Source organism: Macaca mulatta, chromosome 1 (genome assembly GCF_049350105.2).
Source record: "Macaca mulatta isolate MMU2019108-1 chromosome 1, T2T-MMU8v2.0, whole genome shotgun sequence".
Taxonomy (NCBI): domain Eukaryota; kingdom Metazoa; phylum Chordata; class Mammalia; order Primates; family Cercopithecidae; genus Macaca; species Macaca mulatta.
The window spans coordinates 222,655,892-222,671,007 of NC_133406.1; the positions used below are offsets into that span (position 1 = coordinate 222,655,892).

The window sequence follows — 15,116 nt, forward strand, 5'->3', positions numbered from 1 at the left end:
GTCTGGGACTGGGATAGACTTACCCAAGGACCTAGCCAGCTGGAGATAGACACCAGTATTGTTACCTCCATTTTACAGGTGCATAAATGGAGACAAGAGGAGACAGTGAGAACCCTGGAGCTCTGAATCCCAGCCCTGAGCGCTTCCTAATTCGTCTCCAGATCCTATGCCATCTCCATTAAGGCCTCAGGAAGTGCAGGGGGATCTTTTGACTGAGGGGCAGAATGGTTCCCTCTGCAGCAGCTGTGCATCTTGGCTGAGGTGCTGTCCTTCACTCCCTGGGGAAGGTCCTGTTGGGGTACCGGTGCTGCAAGAAGGGGACCTCCTGAGGGGAGGCCCATGGGGGGCAAGACCTCACGGGTCACACCTTGGCTCAGCCTGGTCTGGTTGACCCTCCACGACAAGGGCAGGAGAGGGAAGACACCAGCACAACGGAACTTCTGGTAGATGGCCCCCAGGATGGCTGCTGTGTGCACGCACACACACACTCAAACACACTCATCCTCCTCACTGAGACGCTGGGTCCAGTGGCCTTGCACTCACCCATGACGTTGAGGAAGATGTTGCCCGATGCCAGGACCACCTTCTCCCTGGTGGCGCGGTCATAGATGCCCACATGGCACTCATAGGGACCGTTGTCTGAGATCCGGACCTCGGGCAGCCTAGGGGAGGCAGAAGACAGGGTGAGGGCCCATCATTGCGGGGCAGGGTAAGGCAGCGCTCAAGGAAACTCATCCTGATGCCCACTGGTGCAGCCTCCACTAACAAACACATGCCTGTGTGCTGGGCTGGGAGGAGGGGAGCATTTATGGAACACCGACTGTATGCAGGTCCTGTACTCAGCCTTTCAGACAGTGAAGGTGTGGACTGTGTTCAGCCAAAGTCCAATCTGTGCTCAGTGGGTCCTGGAGCAGTTGTTTAGCCTGTCGGCTTCCATGGGCCTGGGATGCTGCCCACTTCCAGGGAGCCGTGAGGATGGCATAGGTGAATAGATGTGGGCATTTAGTGTATCACTGCATGAGTATGGGCTCAAAACTGTCACTGGAGGCATCAGCTCCCTCTTTCCTCATGACGGCCTCCACACAGGGTCCATATTTCCATTTCATAAGCAAGGAAACTGAGGCTCGGGACGGAAGTCAATTGCCCCCAACCCTGTATACAGATAAGAACCAGTATGGAAATCTGAATTTCTCTCTCCACACTGCCATGCTGCCACTTCATGCCCAGTCCTGAGATCATGGAAGAGAAAGACAATAAAATTCAGGTCCACAAGGAGCCCCCATCCCAGCGGATAAGGAGGTAGGGAAGCTGATCTGGGTTCCACACTCACATGGAAAAGCATGAGCTTATCTGAGCTCAGATTGGGGAGCAGCCAATCCCACCCCTGAGGTGATGGGAGGGTGTCTCAGAGGAGGTGATCCCTGAGGATGGGAGAGACCACCTAAACCTGCTTTCAGACTTTTCTCCTAGAAGTCCAGAGGGTAGACATTCTAGGCTTTGCTGCCCTTTCCATTATCTGTTGCAATTACTCAACTCTGTCCTTGCAGCACAAAAGCAGCTACAGACGGTGCGTAAACAAATTGGTGCAACTGTGCTCCAATAAAACTTTACTTATGATCATTTTAATTTGGATTTCATATAATTTTCATTTGCCATACAATATCCTTCTTCTTTTTTTTTCTGCAACCATTTCAAAGTATGAAAAGCATTCTCAGTTCACAAGTTGTGAAAAAATAGGCAATGGGCTAGATTTGGCCCGCAGGCTGTAGTTGGACGGCTCCTGTTCTAGATCTTTCTATAGCATCTACAGGGTCAGACCATGTGAAAATGAGTTGGTATGTTCTCTCTCCCCATGGAAAACGCCAGCATGGAGGCTCTCTCCTCCCTTCTATATTGAAAAGAGCCTTGACATGGAGTCAAAGAGAACCAGGTTCCAATTCTGCTCCTACTGTTTGTAAATCATGGGACCTTGGATAAGTCAGTCCATCTCCCCTCTCCATTTTCTTTCCTAAACAGTGGAGGTGCTACTTCCTGTGACTGCAGTGAAGATTAAATGCAATGATGTCACTGCAGGACTTCTGTAAGCAGGAACGTTGCACCCAAATGGACAGAGGGACCATTCCGTATTGTTCCTCAGTCCTTCGAAGCTCTGTGAGGAGGGGGAATTCCTGGCCAAGTGGAATCTGGACACTTGGATGGGAAGGAGCCTTGGCCTGAAGTTGCAGAGGCTATGTCATTGCTGCATTGGGGAAATACGTCTGTCTTCATGCGAGTTCCAGCCTATTCTGGCTACAACTTAGCGGGACTGGGGTATCTGTTTAAGTCTTAAAAGTTCCCAAGTCATAGCAGGAAACCACGGGAAGGGATCCATACCCACGGCCCTACCCCACTAACCTGCCTGACAAGGACCCCACTGTGGACAGGAAAGAGCAGTAGTTGGTTAGCGCTCAGGCTCTTGGGCGTGTGACCCTGCTCTGCCACCCCTGAGAAGGGAGGTTCTTTCAATCCAGTTCTTCATCCTCCCTTCTGCCTCCTGGACACACTTCCCATTTTGCTCTTCCACCTGTTTCTGCAGAGCAACGTAACCTCAGCCTCACTCTTTTCTTCTGTCCTTTTAGCTACCTGCTTCATCTTTGTCTTCTGGCTCCTTTTCCCCTGTGACTCACTGTCCCCCAACACCTGGGCTGCCAGCCTCTTTTTCCATCACTGTCGTCTTACTGAGCTGAGCCAGCCCATCCCTCCCACTACCCAGCACACATTAGCATAAACAAACACCTTCATTTACATAGAACACACAGAGGTTGACATCTGGTCTACCGACTGTCAAGGAAGGACTTAAAGAATGGGGACTTTGTTGAGAAGACGCTGTCTCCCTCCACTCCCTGATCTCAGAAGAAAGAGCACAGTGACATGGGAACAGCAGGGGACCAGTCTCCCCTCCGGGAATGATTTTCTTTGTTTGTAACTCAGCTAGACTGAAAAAATAGCCTCTTTACCGGGCACCATTACTGAGTGACAGTCACCTGGAGTGACATACTTTAGATAAAAAAAAAGGGGGGGACTCAGAGAAAGATGGCATGACTTACCCAAGGCCCCATGGCTTACAAACAGTAGGAGCAGAATTTGCACTTGGTGACACTCATAGCTGTTGGTTATAGAGACAACCTGCTTAAATGACTTTTGTAGGTGACAGAAGTGCAGGTGGCAGGTTCAGGTGACAGCTCTGCAAAGAAACAGGCTCGGGAGACATGTGTAGCTGGCAGCTCCCCAGATGAGGTAATAAGATAATAATAACATGGTTGACACCCAGGCAGATACGTGCAAGTAACCGCCACCTAGGTGATGGCTGCAGAAGATGTGTTTATAGTGTCATGTTTAGGCAACTGCCACCCTGATGACATGCTCAGGTGATAGTAACGTAAGCAATATGCTTGGGTGACACATGTAGGTGACACCTCACAGGTGGTATAGAAGACAGCTCAGGGTACACCTGGATTGCTGCTTTATGAAAAAGGCAGCTTCTCACTGAGGACTATGTGTACAGCACCAGATGCTCCTTCTCCCATCGACTGAAGGAGCAAGCCCAGGTTCCCTAGTTCCTCCAATGTCCAGACCTGTCCTCCACCATTAGCCCAAGGCACATTCTTGGGCACCCTCCTTGACATCTCCCATTTCCACACCCTCCAAATACAGACAGTGACCAAGTCCTGGGTGTTCTACTCTTAATAGATCCTGAACCATTCACTTCCCTCCATCTCCACAGTCAGCATCTCTTCTCACCTGGAATATGGAGGCAGAGGGTTTACTGGGCTTTCTGTCCCTGGTAATCTCCCTCCTGATCCATTCTCCAGATAGAATCCAGATCTTTTCCAATGCAAATGAGATGAATGGTACTCCTCTACCTAAGTCCCATCAAAGGCTCTCTCTGCTTTTATGACAAAGACATTATACGAAAAAGATACTTGCACACGCATGCTTACAGCAGCACAATTTGCAATTGCAAAAATATGGAACCAGCTCAAATCCCCATTAATCAATGAGTGGATAAAAAACTGTGGTATATATCTATACTATGGAATACTATTCAGCCATAAAAAAGAACAAAATCATGGCATTCACAGCAACCTGGATGGAATTAGAGACCCCTATTCTAAGGGAAGTACCACAAGAATGGAAAACCAAACATTGTATGTTCTCACTCATAAATGGGAGCTAAGCTAGGAGGATGCAAAGGCCTAAGAATGATACAATAAACTTTGGGGATTTGGGGGAAAAGGTGGAAGGTGGGTGAGGGATACGAGACTACAAATTGGGTAAAGGGCGTACTGCTCGGGTGATGAGTGCACCCAGATCTCACAAACCACCAGTAAAGAACTTACTCATGTAAACAAACACCACTTGTTCCCCCAAAACCTATGGAAATAAAATAAAATAAAATGGAGAATATAAAAAATCTTCTAAATAGAAATAAAACTGTATATTTAAAAATACGAGACAGCAATATCAATTCAATAAAAACATTTTAAAAGGTAGTAACATTTGCCAAAACCTATCAAATGCACAACACCAAAAGTGAACCCTAACGTGAGCTATGGATTTGGGGTGATAATGGCATATCCATGTAGGTTTGTTGATGGTAACAAATGTGCCACTGAAATGAAGGAAGTCAGTGGTGGCAGAAGTTGTCCATGTGTGGGACAGGGGCAGGTGGGAACTTTCTGTACTTTCTGCTCAGTTTTGCTGTGAACCTAAAGCTGCTCTAAAAAATAAAGCTATCAATAAAAATGGCAAAAAGAGAGATAAGAATCGTCATCTTTGCCAATAGGGCCCAGCACACTTTGTTCCTTCTACATCTCCAACCATGCCTCCCACCTTCCCTTATCCACACCCCTGCCCCTTCCTCCAGCCATGTCTCACACTTTCCCTTCTCCCACACCCCTGCTCCTTTCTCCAGCTACAGTGGTATTCTTTCCATTCCTCCCATGAGCCAAATTATTTTCTAAAAAGATAAAATTTGTATTTTGGATAAGTTTAGAATTACAGAAGATTTGCAAAGATAACAGAGATCGCTATATACCCCTCATCTGGTTTCCCCTGTTACCACCTGACATGGCCAGGATCCCCCCCCCCACCCCCAACCTCCAACCAAGGCAGATTCTAGTTCTCATTGGCAGATCCAACAGCTGCCAGGTCACAGCTTTGATTTGGACCAATCCACCTCTTCTCAGCACCTCATCTAAAATTTTGCCTTTTCTGTTGTCTTTCTAAAGTGGATTAAGTGGCCCAGAGACTCCCTTTCCCCAGAATTGAGTGGCATTGATCTGCATGATGAATAGCAGGCTTTCCACAGATAGCAGGGACCCGAGGGGGGTGAGGGTGAGGAGGCCTGCCCTCATCAGCAATGGGCTGCAATCAATAAACTATTAATAACTGCAAAGGTTTCTGGAGAGATCAGTGTAATGCAGTTTAGTAGCTGGAGTTTACCAACACTGATGGCGTCTCTGAAGGGTGAGTAATTGTGTTTTTGAAAAGTCAGGCACAGAGAGAGAGAGCCGATGCTGCATGCCCCCTGGCCTGCATGCCTTCACTAGGTAAGGCCGTGCAAGGGCTGGGCACTGCAGCTTCTGCTGAATCTGGGGCCAGGGCTGTAGGCCATCCACATTCAACAGAAGTATGCCATGCCCTAAGCTGAGGCTTGGATTGGGAATGGGTACGGGGATGCTGGAGATTTTGGTCCCTGCCTCCATGCTTTTGCCTATAATGTTAAGCTCTATAGGATCTACATTCAGATGCCACCTCCACCAGGCAGGCTACCTTGACTGCCCAGCCCTCCGAAGACATAATTCATCTCCACCACTCCAGGGCTGCATCTGTCTCTGGGAGCACACACCTGTCCATGTCATGCTGTAGTATAACTTGTTTGTTTTCCCTCCCAAGCAAGGAAGGAAGGTCACTTGGTAGGTGCTCAAGGAGTATCGCCTATATGAATGACGTCAGTGGAAACAGGCTGCACCAGGAGTCAAGAGCCCTGGGCTCTAGTCTTGGTTCTGCACCTGACTAGCATGTGATGTTGGATGAGGTCCTTTGGTTTCTTTGAGCTTCGGTTTCTCCATCTGATACATGGGTGCTATGACACCTGCCTTGTGGGATTACAGCCACTGGGGAGGTGCCAATATGTGTAAAGAGTTACGGTAGGAGGCACTGCACTGAGCATTTTACCCTCTCTAACTGAATTTTTGCTACATAGAGTGAGTAGGTGGCATGATTTGAATTCAAGCCAGATGGAGGCTGGAGCCCATGAGTGCTCTCCCCCACTGCCTCCAGATCTTCCTTTATCAGCAAATTGATTTGAGCTTACTGGTCTCCGAATTTGCCTCCATCGCTCTTGAGTGTGTTTCTATTCTGAGGCTTGCCACCTCTCTAGGTAATGAGAGCCATATGTTTCCTCCCTGCTGGGAGAAACAGGATGGCCTTTTATTTTCCTAAATTTCCTGCTCCAAGCTTCTGGCGGGGCCCTTAATGCTGATGACTGAGGTTTGCTGAGCAAGTCCTGTGCACATTCTCCACGCCCTACACGAGTTTACAGCCTCTGCTTAGCCTTCTTTTCCTGGCTTCGTCTTTCCACTGGGAAGAGTCCTAGATTTTCATAGAACGAAGACACTGGAGGGGAGGGTGGAGCTGTGAGGACACAGGAAATGAGTTTGATTTGCTTTTCCTGTGCTATTGAAGAACCAAGTGATCCAATATTTGACTTTTGCTGAGAACTGAAGCCTGAATGAATGAACACATACCAGTGCACTTACAACAGGGCCTGGCATGCTGGGGGTGCTTGTCATATTCTTCTCCTTACACTGTGAATTGATGAAAATTTTAAAACAAATTGTCAAGCACCCACCATGTACTACGCACTGCCTGTGGTGTTGAGTATATACCGGGGAACAAGACAGACAAAACGATACAGGCGGTCCCTGACTCACAATGGTTCAACTTATGATTTTTCGACTTTACGACAGCGTGAAAGCCATACGCACTCAGTAGAAACCAGCCGTACGACCGTTCCAGTGTTCAATTTCAGTATGGTATCTAAAACATTCCATGAGATACTCAAGTCTTCATTATAAAATGGGCTTTGTGTTGGATTACTTTGCCCAAGTGTAGGCCAATGAAAGTGTTTTCAGCACATTTAAGCTAGGTGAGGCACTAAGCCATGATGTTCTGTAGATCAGGTGTTTTAAGTGCATTTTTGACCTAAGATATTTTGAACTTATGATGGACTTATTGGGACGTAATCCCATCGTAAGTCCAGGAACGTCTGTACTTTTAAATGACAACACTGTAAAGATGCCTTTTCTCTGGAATCTGCCTCCTGTCTACATCTGTCTCCTTCTTAAAGGGAGGAGGCTGGATGTTAATTAACCTGTCCCAGGATCAAGGTCATTAAAACAAACATCAATCTCATCCTGTCGAGTCTCAGGGGTTTTGCAATGTGTTAGGTGAGTTTACCCTGATGCTAAAGGTCTCCTGGGATCCTTGCCTTTGTTTGTTTCAATTTTATTAATTGCTTTATTGAGGTGTAATTGACAAACCATAAATTGTACCTACTCAACATTTCCACAGTTGATAAGTTTTGACATATTGAAACCATTGCTACAATCAAGATAATGAACATACTCATCTCTCCTAAAAGGCTCCTTGTGCCCTTTTATAATCTATGCCCCTCATCCTCAGGCAGCCATTGATCCTCTTTCTGTCACTATAAATCATGATTCCTAGGATTTTATATAAATGAATCACAAAGTGTGTATGATGTTTTGCTTGTTTTCTTCCACTCCTCGTCATTATTTTGAGATTCATTCATGTTGTTGCCTTTACCAATTGTTGCTTCCTTTTCCCTACTGGTCAGCATCGCATTTCATGACTACACACAATTTGCTTACCCATCCTTCTGTTGATGGACACCTAGATGGCTCTCTCTTCATTAAAACGGAGCCTCGAAGGCCTGGCAGCTACCTGGATCATCTTTGTTAGCCCAGGGAGAGGTTCTGTGTGTGCAAGTGAGGACATAGCACGGTTGGTCCTACAACTTTATAAGACACTGCCCAACTGTATTCTAAAGTGACTGCATGACGGCTTCTTGGTTTTTCTTGGTTTTTGCCCACACTGCTCAGTGCCTTCTTCTAGAAGCAGCTCACTCCATGTTGTCCCTCGTGCCCCCCTGCCAACCTATTCCTACTTTCTAAGTGTTGCTGTCAATTTGCAGTGAGCTTCAAATAACAAGTCATGTTGGAACTGTGTGTGGAACATGGATAAAAAGGATTGGAGAAGAAGAATGGGGAGCTACAGGATTTCTCTATGAGAAAAGGGTGCATGACATTTGCCTGGGTGCCCCTGATCCTCTTTTCTTTTAGTCTTCCTCCAAATTAGAGGATGTCGTGGCACAGGTGGCTCATCGATGTTTCCTTGCCTCCACCCCACTGTCTCTGCTTGGCCCAGAACCTCTCCATTTTTGTCTTCATTCTTGCCACCATCTCCCTGCCTGAGGCCCCCACCCTGCTGTCAGAGTGACCTTATGACGGTGAAGATCTGGCCTGTCCTTTCCCAACATAAAACCTTCCTGCAGCTTCCATCGACTGGAGGAGCAAGCCCAAATTCAGTCTGACTGCAAACTCAGATATGGCCCAGACCCAGAAAGGAGGAAGGGAGGGACAGATGGAGGGAGGAACGTGGTGTGTGGCTTTGCATCTCTTGCCAAAATTCAGCAACCGAAGAAGAAGACTCTTCAGGACCAAACTTTCTTAATCTACCCAATTTAAAAAGCATTTTGTAATTCAGACGTCTTCATTTATATACCTAGTATCTCATTCTGGGCTAACAGAAAAGATTCAGGTAGTGATGGGTCCTTTGAGGCTGTGCTTTAATGACGAGATGAGAGAGGCTTTTCATTTGTATAACCATTGTTTGCATGGAAACCAAGCTTCTAAAGGACTGGGGACAGAGTCGTTCCTGCAAGTAGGTTAAACACACCCCCTGCAATCTTATGAGCCAAGTGGCTGCCTGGGCTCTGCCCTCTCTCATTCCTGCTGGAAAGATCCCAAGTGTGAAGTAATGAAGTTTGACTGTTTCTGTGCCTGCCACGCATCCCTGATGGGCTGCTTCTTTCCTGAGACCTGGGCCTTGTTTTTCACTCCTTCCAACACCTGCTCACTCTCCAAGTTCAGGGTCATGCCCTGTGATACGGGGGCAACATTTGCAGAATGCTTGCTCCACCTGGATAGAGCCGTGAGGCAGAGCTAATAAAACTGGCCATAAAGTGTCTGGCCACTTTGGGTACTAGAGGGATGTTTGCTAATAAGACACATGGAAAGGGTTTGCTACTCCCTGGAAATAAAAGGGGGGTGCGGGCGGGGAAGAGGTCTCTGCCCTTCCCCCCACCTCCTCACACCTGTGTAATCTGCACAACTGGCTGGGAGCTGTGGGTGGCTCAGGTCAGTTAGCTTGGCCCGGTGGCCCAGGTGTGCACCTGCTCAGCCAGCCCTGGCTGCTGCCTATCCCCGGCTGCCCTCACAGCGTCTTGCTTTTCCATCACAGTCCCTGGGTGAGGAAACATACCTCCCAGGACTGGGGAATAGATTGGCTACTGGGGGTAGCATTTGTGGTAGCTGGCAGACCTGGGAAGACAGATGGAGACAGGCAGGAAAGGGCCTCCCTAGACCTTGTGGTGGGGTGGGATCCCCTACAGGAGACCCCAGGGGGATGCTGGGATGTACAAAAATCCCCTGAGGATCTAGCTCCAATGCAGATTCTGGTGAGCCTACAGTTGGAGTCTCAGTGAATCAAAAATAGCTGGTGCACTTTTCACCAAGCAATGCTGGGGAGTTGCGGTCTAATTTTTCCCCCAGCCACATAGGAAAGAGGCATGGTAGAATTGTTCCGGGGCCCTGAGAATTTCTAACCAGCCCCCAGGTGCTGCTGCTGCTGGTCAGAGAAGCCCGCTCGAAGACTCAGGGCCTCAGTCCTTCTCCCTCCCCATCAGTCCATCCATCTGTTTACCCTTGCCCTGCCCCACCACAGACACACTGGGTGTTCTCCTTCCATTGGCTTCACCAAACCCCAAATACCAGAGCCCAGTGGTTGGATGTTTTTGACAGAGTGCAGCTGCCTAATGAATATCGTTGAATGGAAATTACTTGAGGACAGGGGTTCTTTCAAACACCAGGGACTGCCAGAAAGCTGGCCATACACAGACATGGCCCCTGCACTAACCAAATGCTGAGCCTCGCTCTGCTCTCCCAACCCCTGCTCTGTACCTGCTTCCCATCCTCCAGCTTCTGAAAGAGATGACGACGCACTTCTCTGTCTTTCCCTGCCTGGTGGAGGTGGGTCTACACTCGAGCTCAGCCCGGAAAGTGGGACCTAGACTCCAGACCTAGCTCAAGAGCACATTGTCTCATCCTCCCTGGTGTGAACTTGACTAAGGACACCTTAACAATGGCATCAATATATTCCTGGGGACCTGCCTGTGAAGGCGAAGTTTCAACTGCAAGGATACCGATGACAGAACAACTCGAAATCCAGAAATGACCCCCTCCCCTCCTTTTGGCCAAGCCCTGGGTTTTCTCCTCCATCAGACCCTTTCCAGGGACACAGTAGGGACACACTTCCTCCGGGAGGTGTGGGGCCACTGGACTGCACCAAGCAGAGAAGCAGGGGGACACAGGAGACCTTCACTTGAGCTAAGGGACCTGTCTTGTGAGCACAGAATGTACGTGAAGCTCTGTTCCTTTAATAGCTCTCCCAGAAAAGCCTGGTCTTAACCAGGGTGACCAGCTGGTCCTGGGTTGTCCAGTCAAGAAAACTAAAGGCAGTGATTTATGCAAGGCCAGGCAGCAATCAGCAACAGATCTGGGAAGGAGAGGCCAGGCCACCGGGGCCAGTCAAAGGTTCTGGGAAATGGGGGCTCATGACCGCCCCCTGCAGGCGGTTGGAGGCTTGGCGATCCAGCGATCTTGTTACAAAGCTGATGCATCCAGAGGCTCAGTGATCCGCAGCCGTGGTTGCTGTGAGCCAAAAGTCTCAATGAGTCAAGGCATCTCAATGAAACAGAAATACCTGGTGCTCTTTTCACCACACAACGCGGGAGAACTTGGGTCCAACTTCTCCCTCAGCCAAATAGGGAAAAGACGTGGCAGAATCATTCCATGGGGCTGGGAGCCCACTGCCTGGGGTCTCCGGCCTCCTTCCAGCCATTCCTCTGGCTGGGGAGCCAGTCAGGAGCCCGGCCATTCTCAATGTGGTGGGCTTCCCTGAGAACACTCAGCACAGATGGGAGGCCTCCCAGGTTGTATAACCTGGGAGTGGGGAGTGGGGGAGTGGGACCCGGAGGGAGAGGAAGGGATGGGGCAGCACTGGGCAGGGGGACTGGAGCCTCCGGAAAAGCCCCACTATCTAAGAGCTGAGTCCCTCAACACTGAGAATTTTATGACCTTCCTCCTTGTGTGTTTTCGCCCTTTCCAAGGCTGCCTGAACTATTTTTCTTCAGGGTCTTTAAAAAGCCATTGGTATGATTTTCCCCGCCCCCCCAACCTGAAAACTGTTTCTGTCATACAATTGCTCAGTGGGTACAAAATATCTGTGGCATCTATTGGAATGCAGGGCTGGCTAGGAGGGGTACCAGAGAAAGGAGGCACAGAGGGGAGAATTTCCAGAACACTCCAGCCAATGCCCTTTCCACCCTGCCCCCAGCTCCCTCCCTAAGCCCTCCCCTCACCCTCTCCAGGGAGCCTGGGGCCCACCTCAGGCTCCTTGGCCATTTCCTCCTGCTGACCATGAAGGGTGAGGACGAGGGGACAACTCTCGACTCACACTGGGCCACGTTTGAGCCACATCTTTCTCGGTTCTATCTGCACACTGCAAGGGGACCTTTGGGGCTGGACGGGTGGGGCTCACCACACTCCACTCTGCCTCCCAGGACTGTGTGACCTCAAGCAGGTCATCAGCCCTCAGCTTCAGCTCCTGCACCTCAAGTCCTTTGTCCTGAGGCCCTGGGTGGTGAAGCTGGGACAGGACGAGGTCACCATGGAAAGCTCCTTTACTCCTGACCAGAGGAGTGCCCCAGACTTGCCAGTCATGATTTACCAGTGGGCAAACTGGCAGGGACCTATTTCCAATGTGAGAAAGCGCCTCTGAGAAATCAGGTTTTATTTTCCAATGATGAATTCCCCAAGAAAAACCAGAGAGAGCTTAGCTTGGCATCCCAGATCACCCAAGCCCAGGAAGTCAGTGACGGGCCCTTGGGTGGTGACATATTTGGGGTCGCTGGCCCCGACCGCTCTTTCCCGCCCTGGCTAGCCACTGCTGTTCACCTTGGGCCCTGAACCTGCTTCCCTGTTCCCAACCTCCATCTTTCGCTGGCTGACCCCTTCCCCTGACTTCCTGGCCCATTGCTTCCTGCTCCCCTTCACCCATTCCGACACCTCCCGCTCTTCTCCACCGGCTTCCTCTCCAGGTCTCTTTTCCAGACACTGGCTGCTGCCATGGAAACCACTTCCTCCTCCAGGTCCTGATTGATCCACTTAGCCCCTCACCAGTCAGCCTGTTGGACTCAGGCTCTGGGTTCAGGGGTGGGCAGGGGCAGGAGGGCCCAGGGTTCTGAGTGCTTTTCCCAGCTTCACGTGATGCCATCTCAGGACCGGCAGGCAGGGGGCATGGAGCACGTGCTCTTCAGAAGAAGACTCCGTGTGGTGGGGAACCAGGAGCCAGGTGGTCGGTCAAAGGGAAATGAGACCAAAGAAGCTGGGCAGTGAGCGAACTCGGAAGGCTGGGCTCGTGGCTGAGCTCACCGCCTCCTTCCTCTCCCTCGTGATTGCTTTATTTAACAGGAATCTCTATCTCTGCCTCTGCCTCTCTACTTGGCGGTGGGTGAGAGCTGGCATCAGGAAGGCCCCAAGCCTGTTGGAACCAAGCCTGCCTCCAGCAGAAGAGGGAAGACGGGCGTGGATGGTGGCTGCCTCTGGGTTTCCCGGTTTTCCTCAACCTGTTGTTGCTATGATCTTTTTCCGTAAACACAGCTGTGCCCCTACTGTGTGCAAGGTCAGGGTCAGGTCCCTGACCTGATGCAGGTCTCATTCATCTGTAAACCGGTGAGAGGTTCACTGAGCACCTCCTGTGTGCGAGACCCTGTGCGAGGCACTGAAAACTGATCTCATTCAACTCTCAGGGAAAGCCCTTTGCAAGAAGAACAATAATAGCTGATGCCTCTCTAGACTTTCCCATGGGCCAGAACCGCCCAGCTTTAACATGCTGTAGTTGAGTGATCTGGGACAAGTTATTTAATGCCTCAGTTTCCCCATCTGTAAAACTCAATTTTACAACAATCCCATGAAGTAGGTGTTATTATTGTCACCCCGACCTCACAGATGAGGAAACTGAGTCACAGGGATGTTGTTTATAACTTGTTGGCTGAGGTTACTCAAGCAGAGAATGTCAAAGCTGGGCCCTGAACCCTGCAGCCAGGCTCCAGAGCTGACACCTGCCAGGGTCTAAATGTTTGTGTCCTCCTCAAATTCAGATATTGAAACCTAATTACCAATGGAATTGTATTAGAAGGAGGGGCCTTTGAGAGGTGATTAGGGTGGGATGAGCTCCCCCACAAAAGAGGCCCCAGAGAGCGGCCTGGTCTCTTCCACCATGGGAGGACACAGCCACTTTCTGGCTCATGGGGTGAGAAGGCTCCATGTGCCAAGCAGCAGGCCCCCCGCCAACCGGGAATCTGCCTTGACCTTGGGCTTCCCGGTCTCCAGAGCTGTGAGAAATGAATGTTTGTTGTTCATAAACCACCTGGTTTATGGTATTTTGTTATAGCTTTCCAAACGGATGAAGACAGTACCCTTAACTCACATGCTGGTTGCTGTTTGAGGTGCGTGTAGCACACAGAGAGGCCCAGGCTTCTGCAAGGTCACACCATCAGTCAGTGGCAGAACAGAAACAAACTCTTTCAGGCTGGAGAGAGAGTCATAAAGGGCAGGCAGAGTGAGTGGGGACTCTGGGGTCATCGAGGCATTAGACTGTGGCTCTAGAGAAACATGGGGGCCTGGCTCTGCTTCTGGTGACCAAGGGCAGACCCTTTTGTCTGCAGGGACCATGTTTTCCCTGGAAGCAAACTCCAGCAAGGACGTATCACATGGGTCTCTCCAATATGGGGCCACAGCCCCCAACGCCAAACTCTTCCACCACAGTTTGACAAAATGATCAGAAAACAGGTTCAAAGAGATGGTCCTTGACCCCTAGAAAAGCAGGTAGCTTGCCAGAACACTGCAATTCAGACAGAAAGCTCTGAGCTGACTTGGCCTACCCGTGTGGATGTCAATCAGCCCAGTTTCCTGCAGGGAGAGAGGGTCCAGGTGAAATATCCTCAAAGCCTGAGATGGACACAGCAGTCAACCGGCATTGTATCATTTAGTACCTACAACCACCCATTGAGATCAGAATGATGAACCTCGTTGAACAGATTAGGAAACTGAGGCCCAGGGAGGCCAAGCAATTTGTCTGAGGTCACGCAGCTAATTCCTGGAGGAACTGGGCAGGAACTCAAGTCCAGGGGTCCATCAACAAGATAAAATATTTGAGAGTGGCTGGAGATCTCTCTCTTTCTGTGTGTCTTTTGGGATGGCCCAGGGGCAGCTTCAGAGCAGGACTGATGACTCCAGTTGGGCAAAGCAAACCTGAACATTCCCTGCGAAGCTGCAGTTAGGCCTGGGGCCCCCACAGGAGGCCTTTCCCAACCAGGTCAGCTGATGGATGACCCGAGGCCGAACCTGACTCCCGCCGTTTCATCAAAGTGGAGCTAAAAACAGCTTTGCTTTGGCAGTGGAAAATTGAGACTCCGAGCTTCCTCTTAAGGCTCTTAAACAGGTCAGCCCACCAAAAGCCCAATCCTTCAATCTGGGTTCTCTTAAAAAGTAGGGCAGGCCAATTATGTTTGACTGTCCTGCGCTACGTGGTGCTGAAGGCGGGGAAGGTCAGGCCAGGGTGCCCAGGGCTGCCAGCAGATGGGAGACAGAGGAGCCAGCCAGCTTCTCCCATCAGCCTCTTTGTTAAAACAAAATTAAAATGCCTGG

General features: G+C 49.9%; 1 protein-coding gene across 3 annotated transcripts in view; it reads right to left on the reverse strand.

The window, feature by feature from the left end:
• IGSF21 (immunoglobin superfamily member 21) overlaps nt 1-15,116 on the reverse strand; it is a 271,522-nt gene that overhangs the window by 45,363 nt on the left and 211,043 nt on the right. For all 3 annotated transcript variants that reach the window (XM_015125791.3, XM_077958761.1, NM_001260991.1), the window contains 1 exon segment: nt 544-662. In XM_015125791.3, the coding sequence (XP_014981277.2) occupies nt 544-662 (119 nt within the window).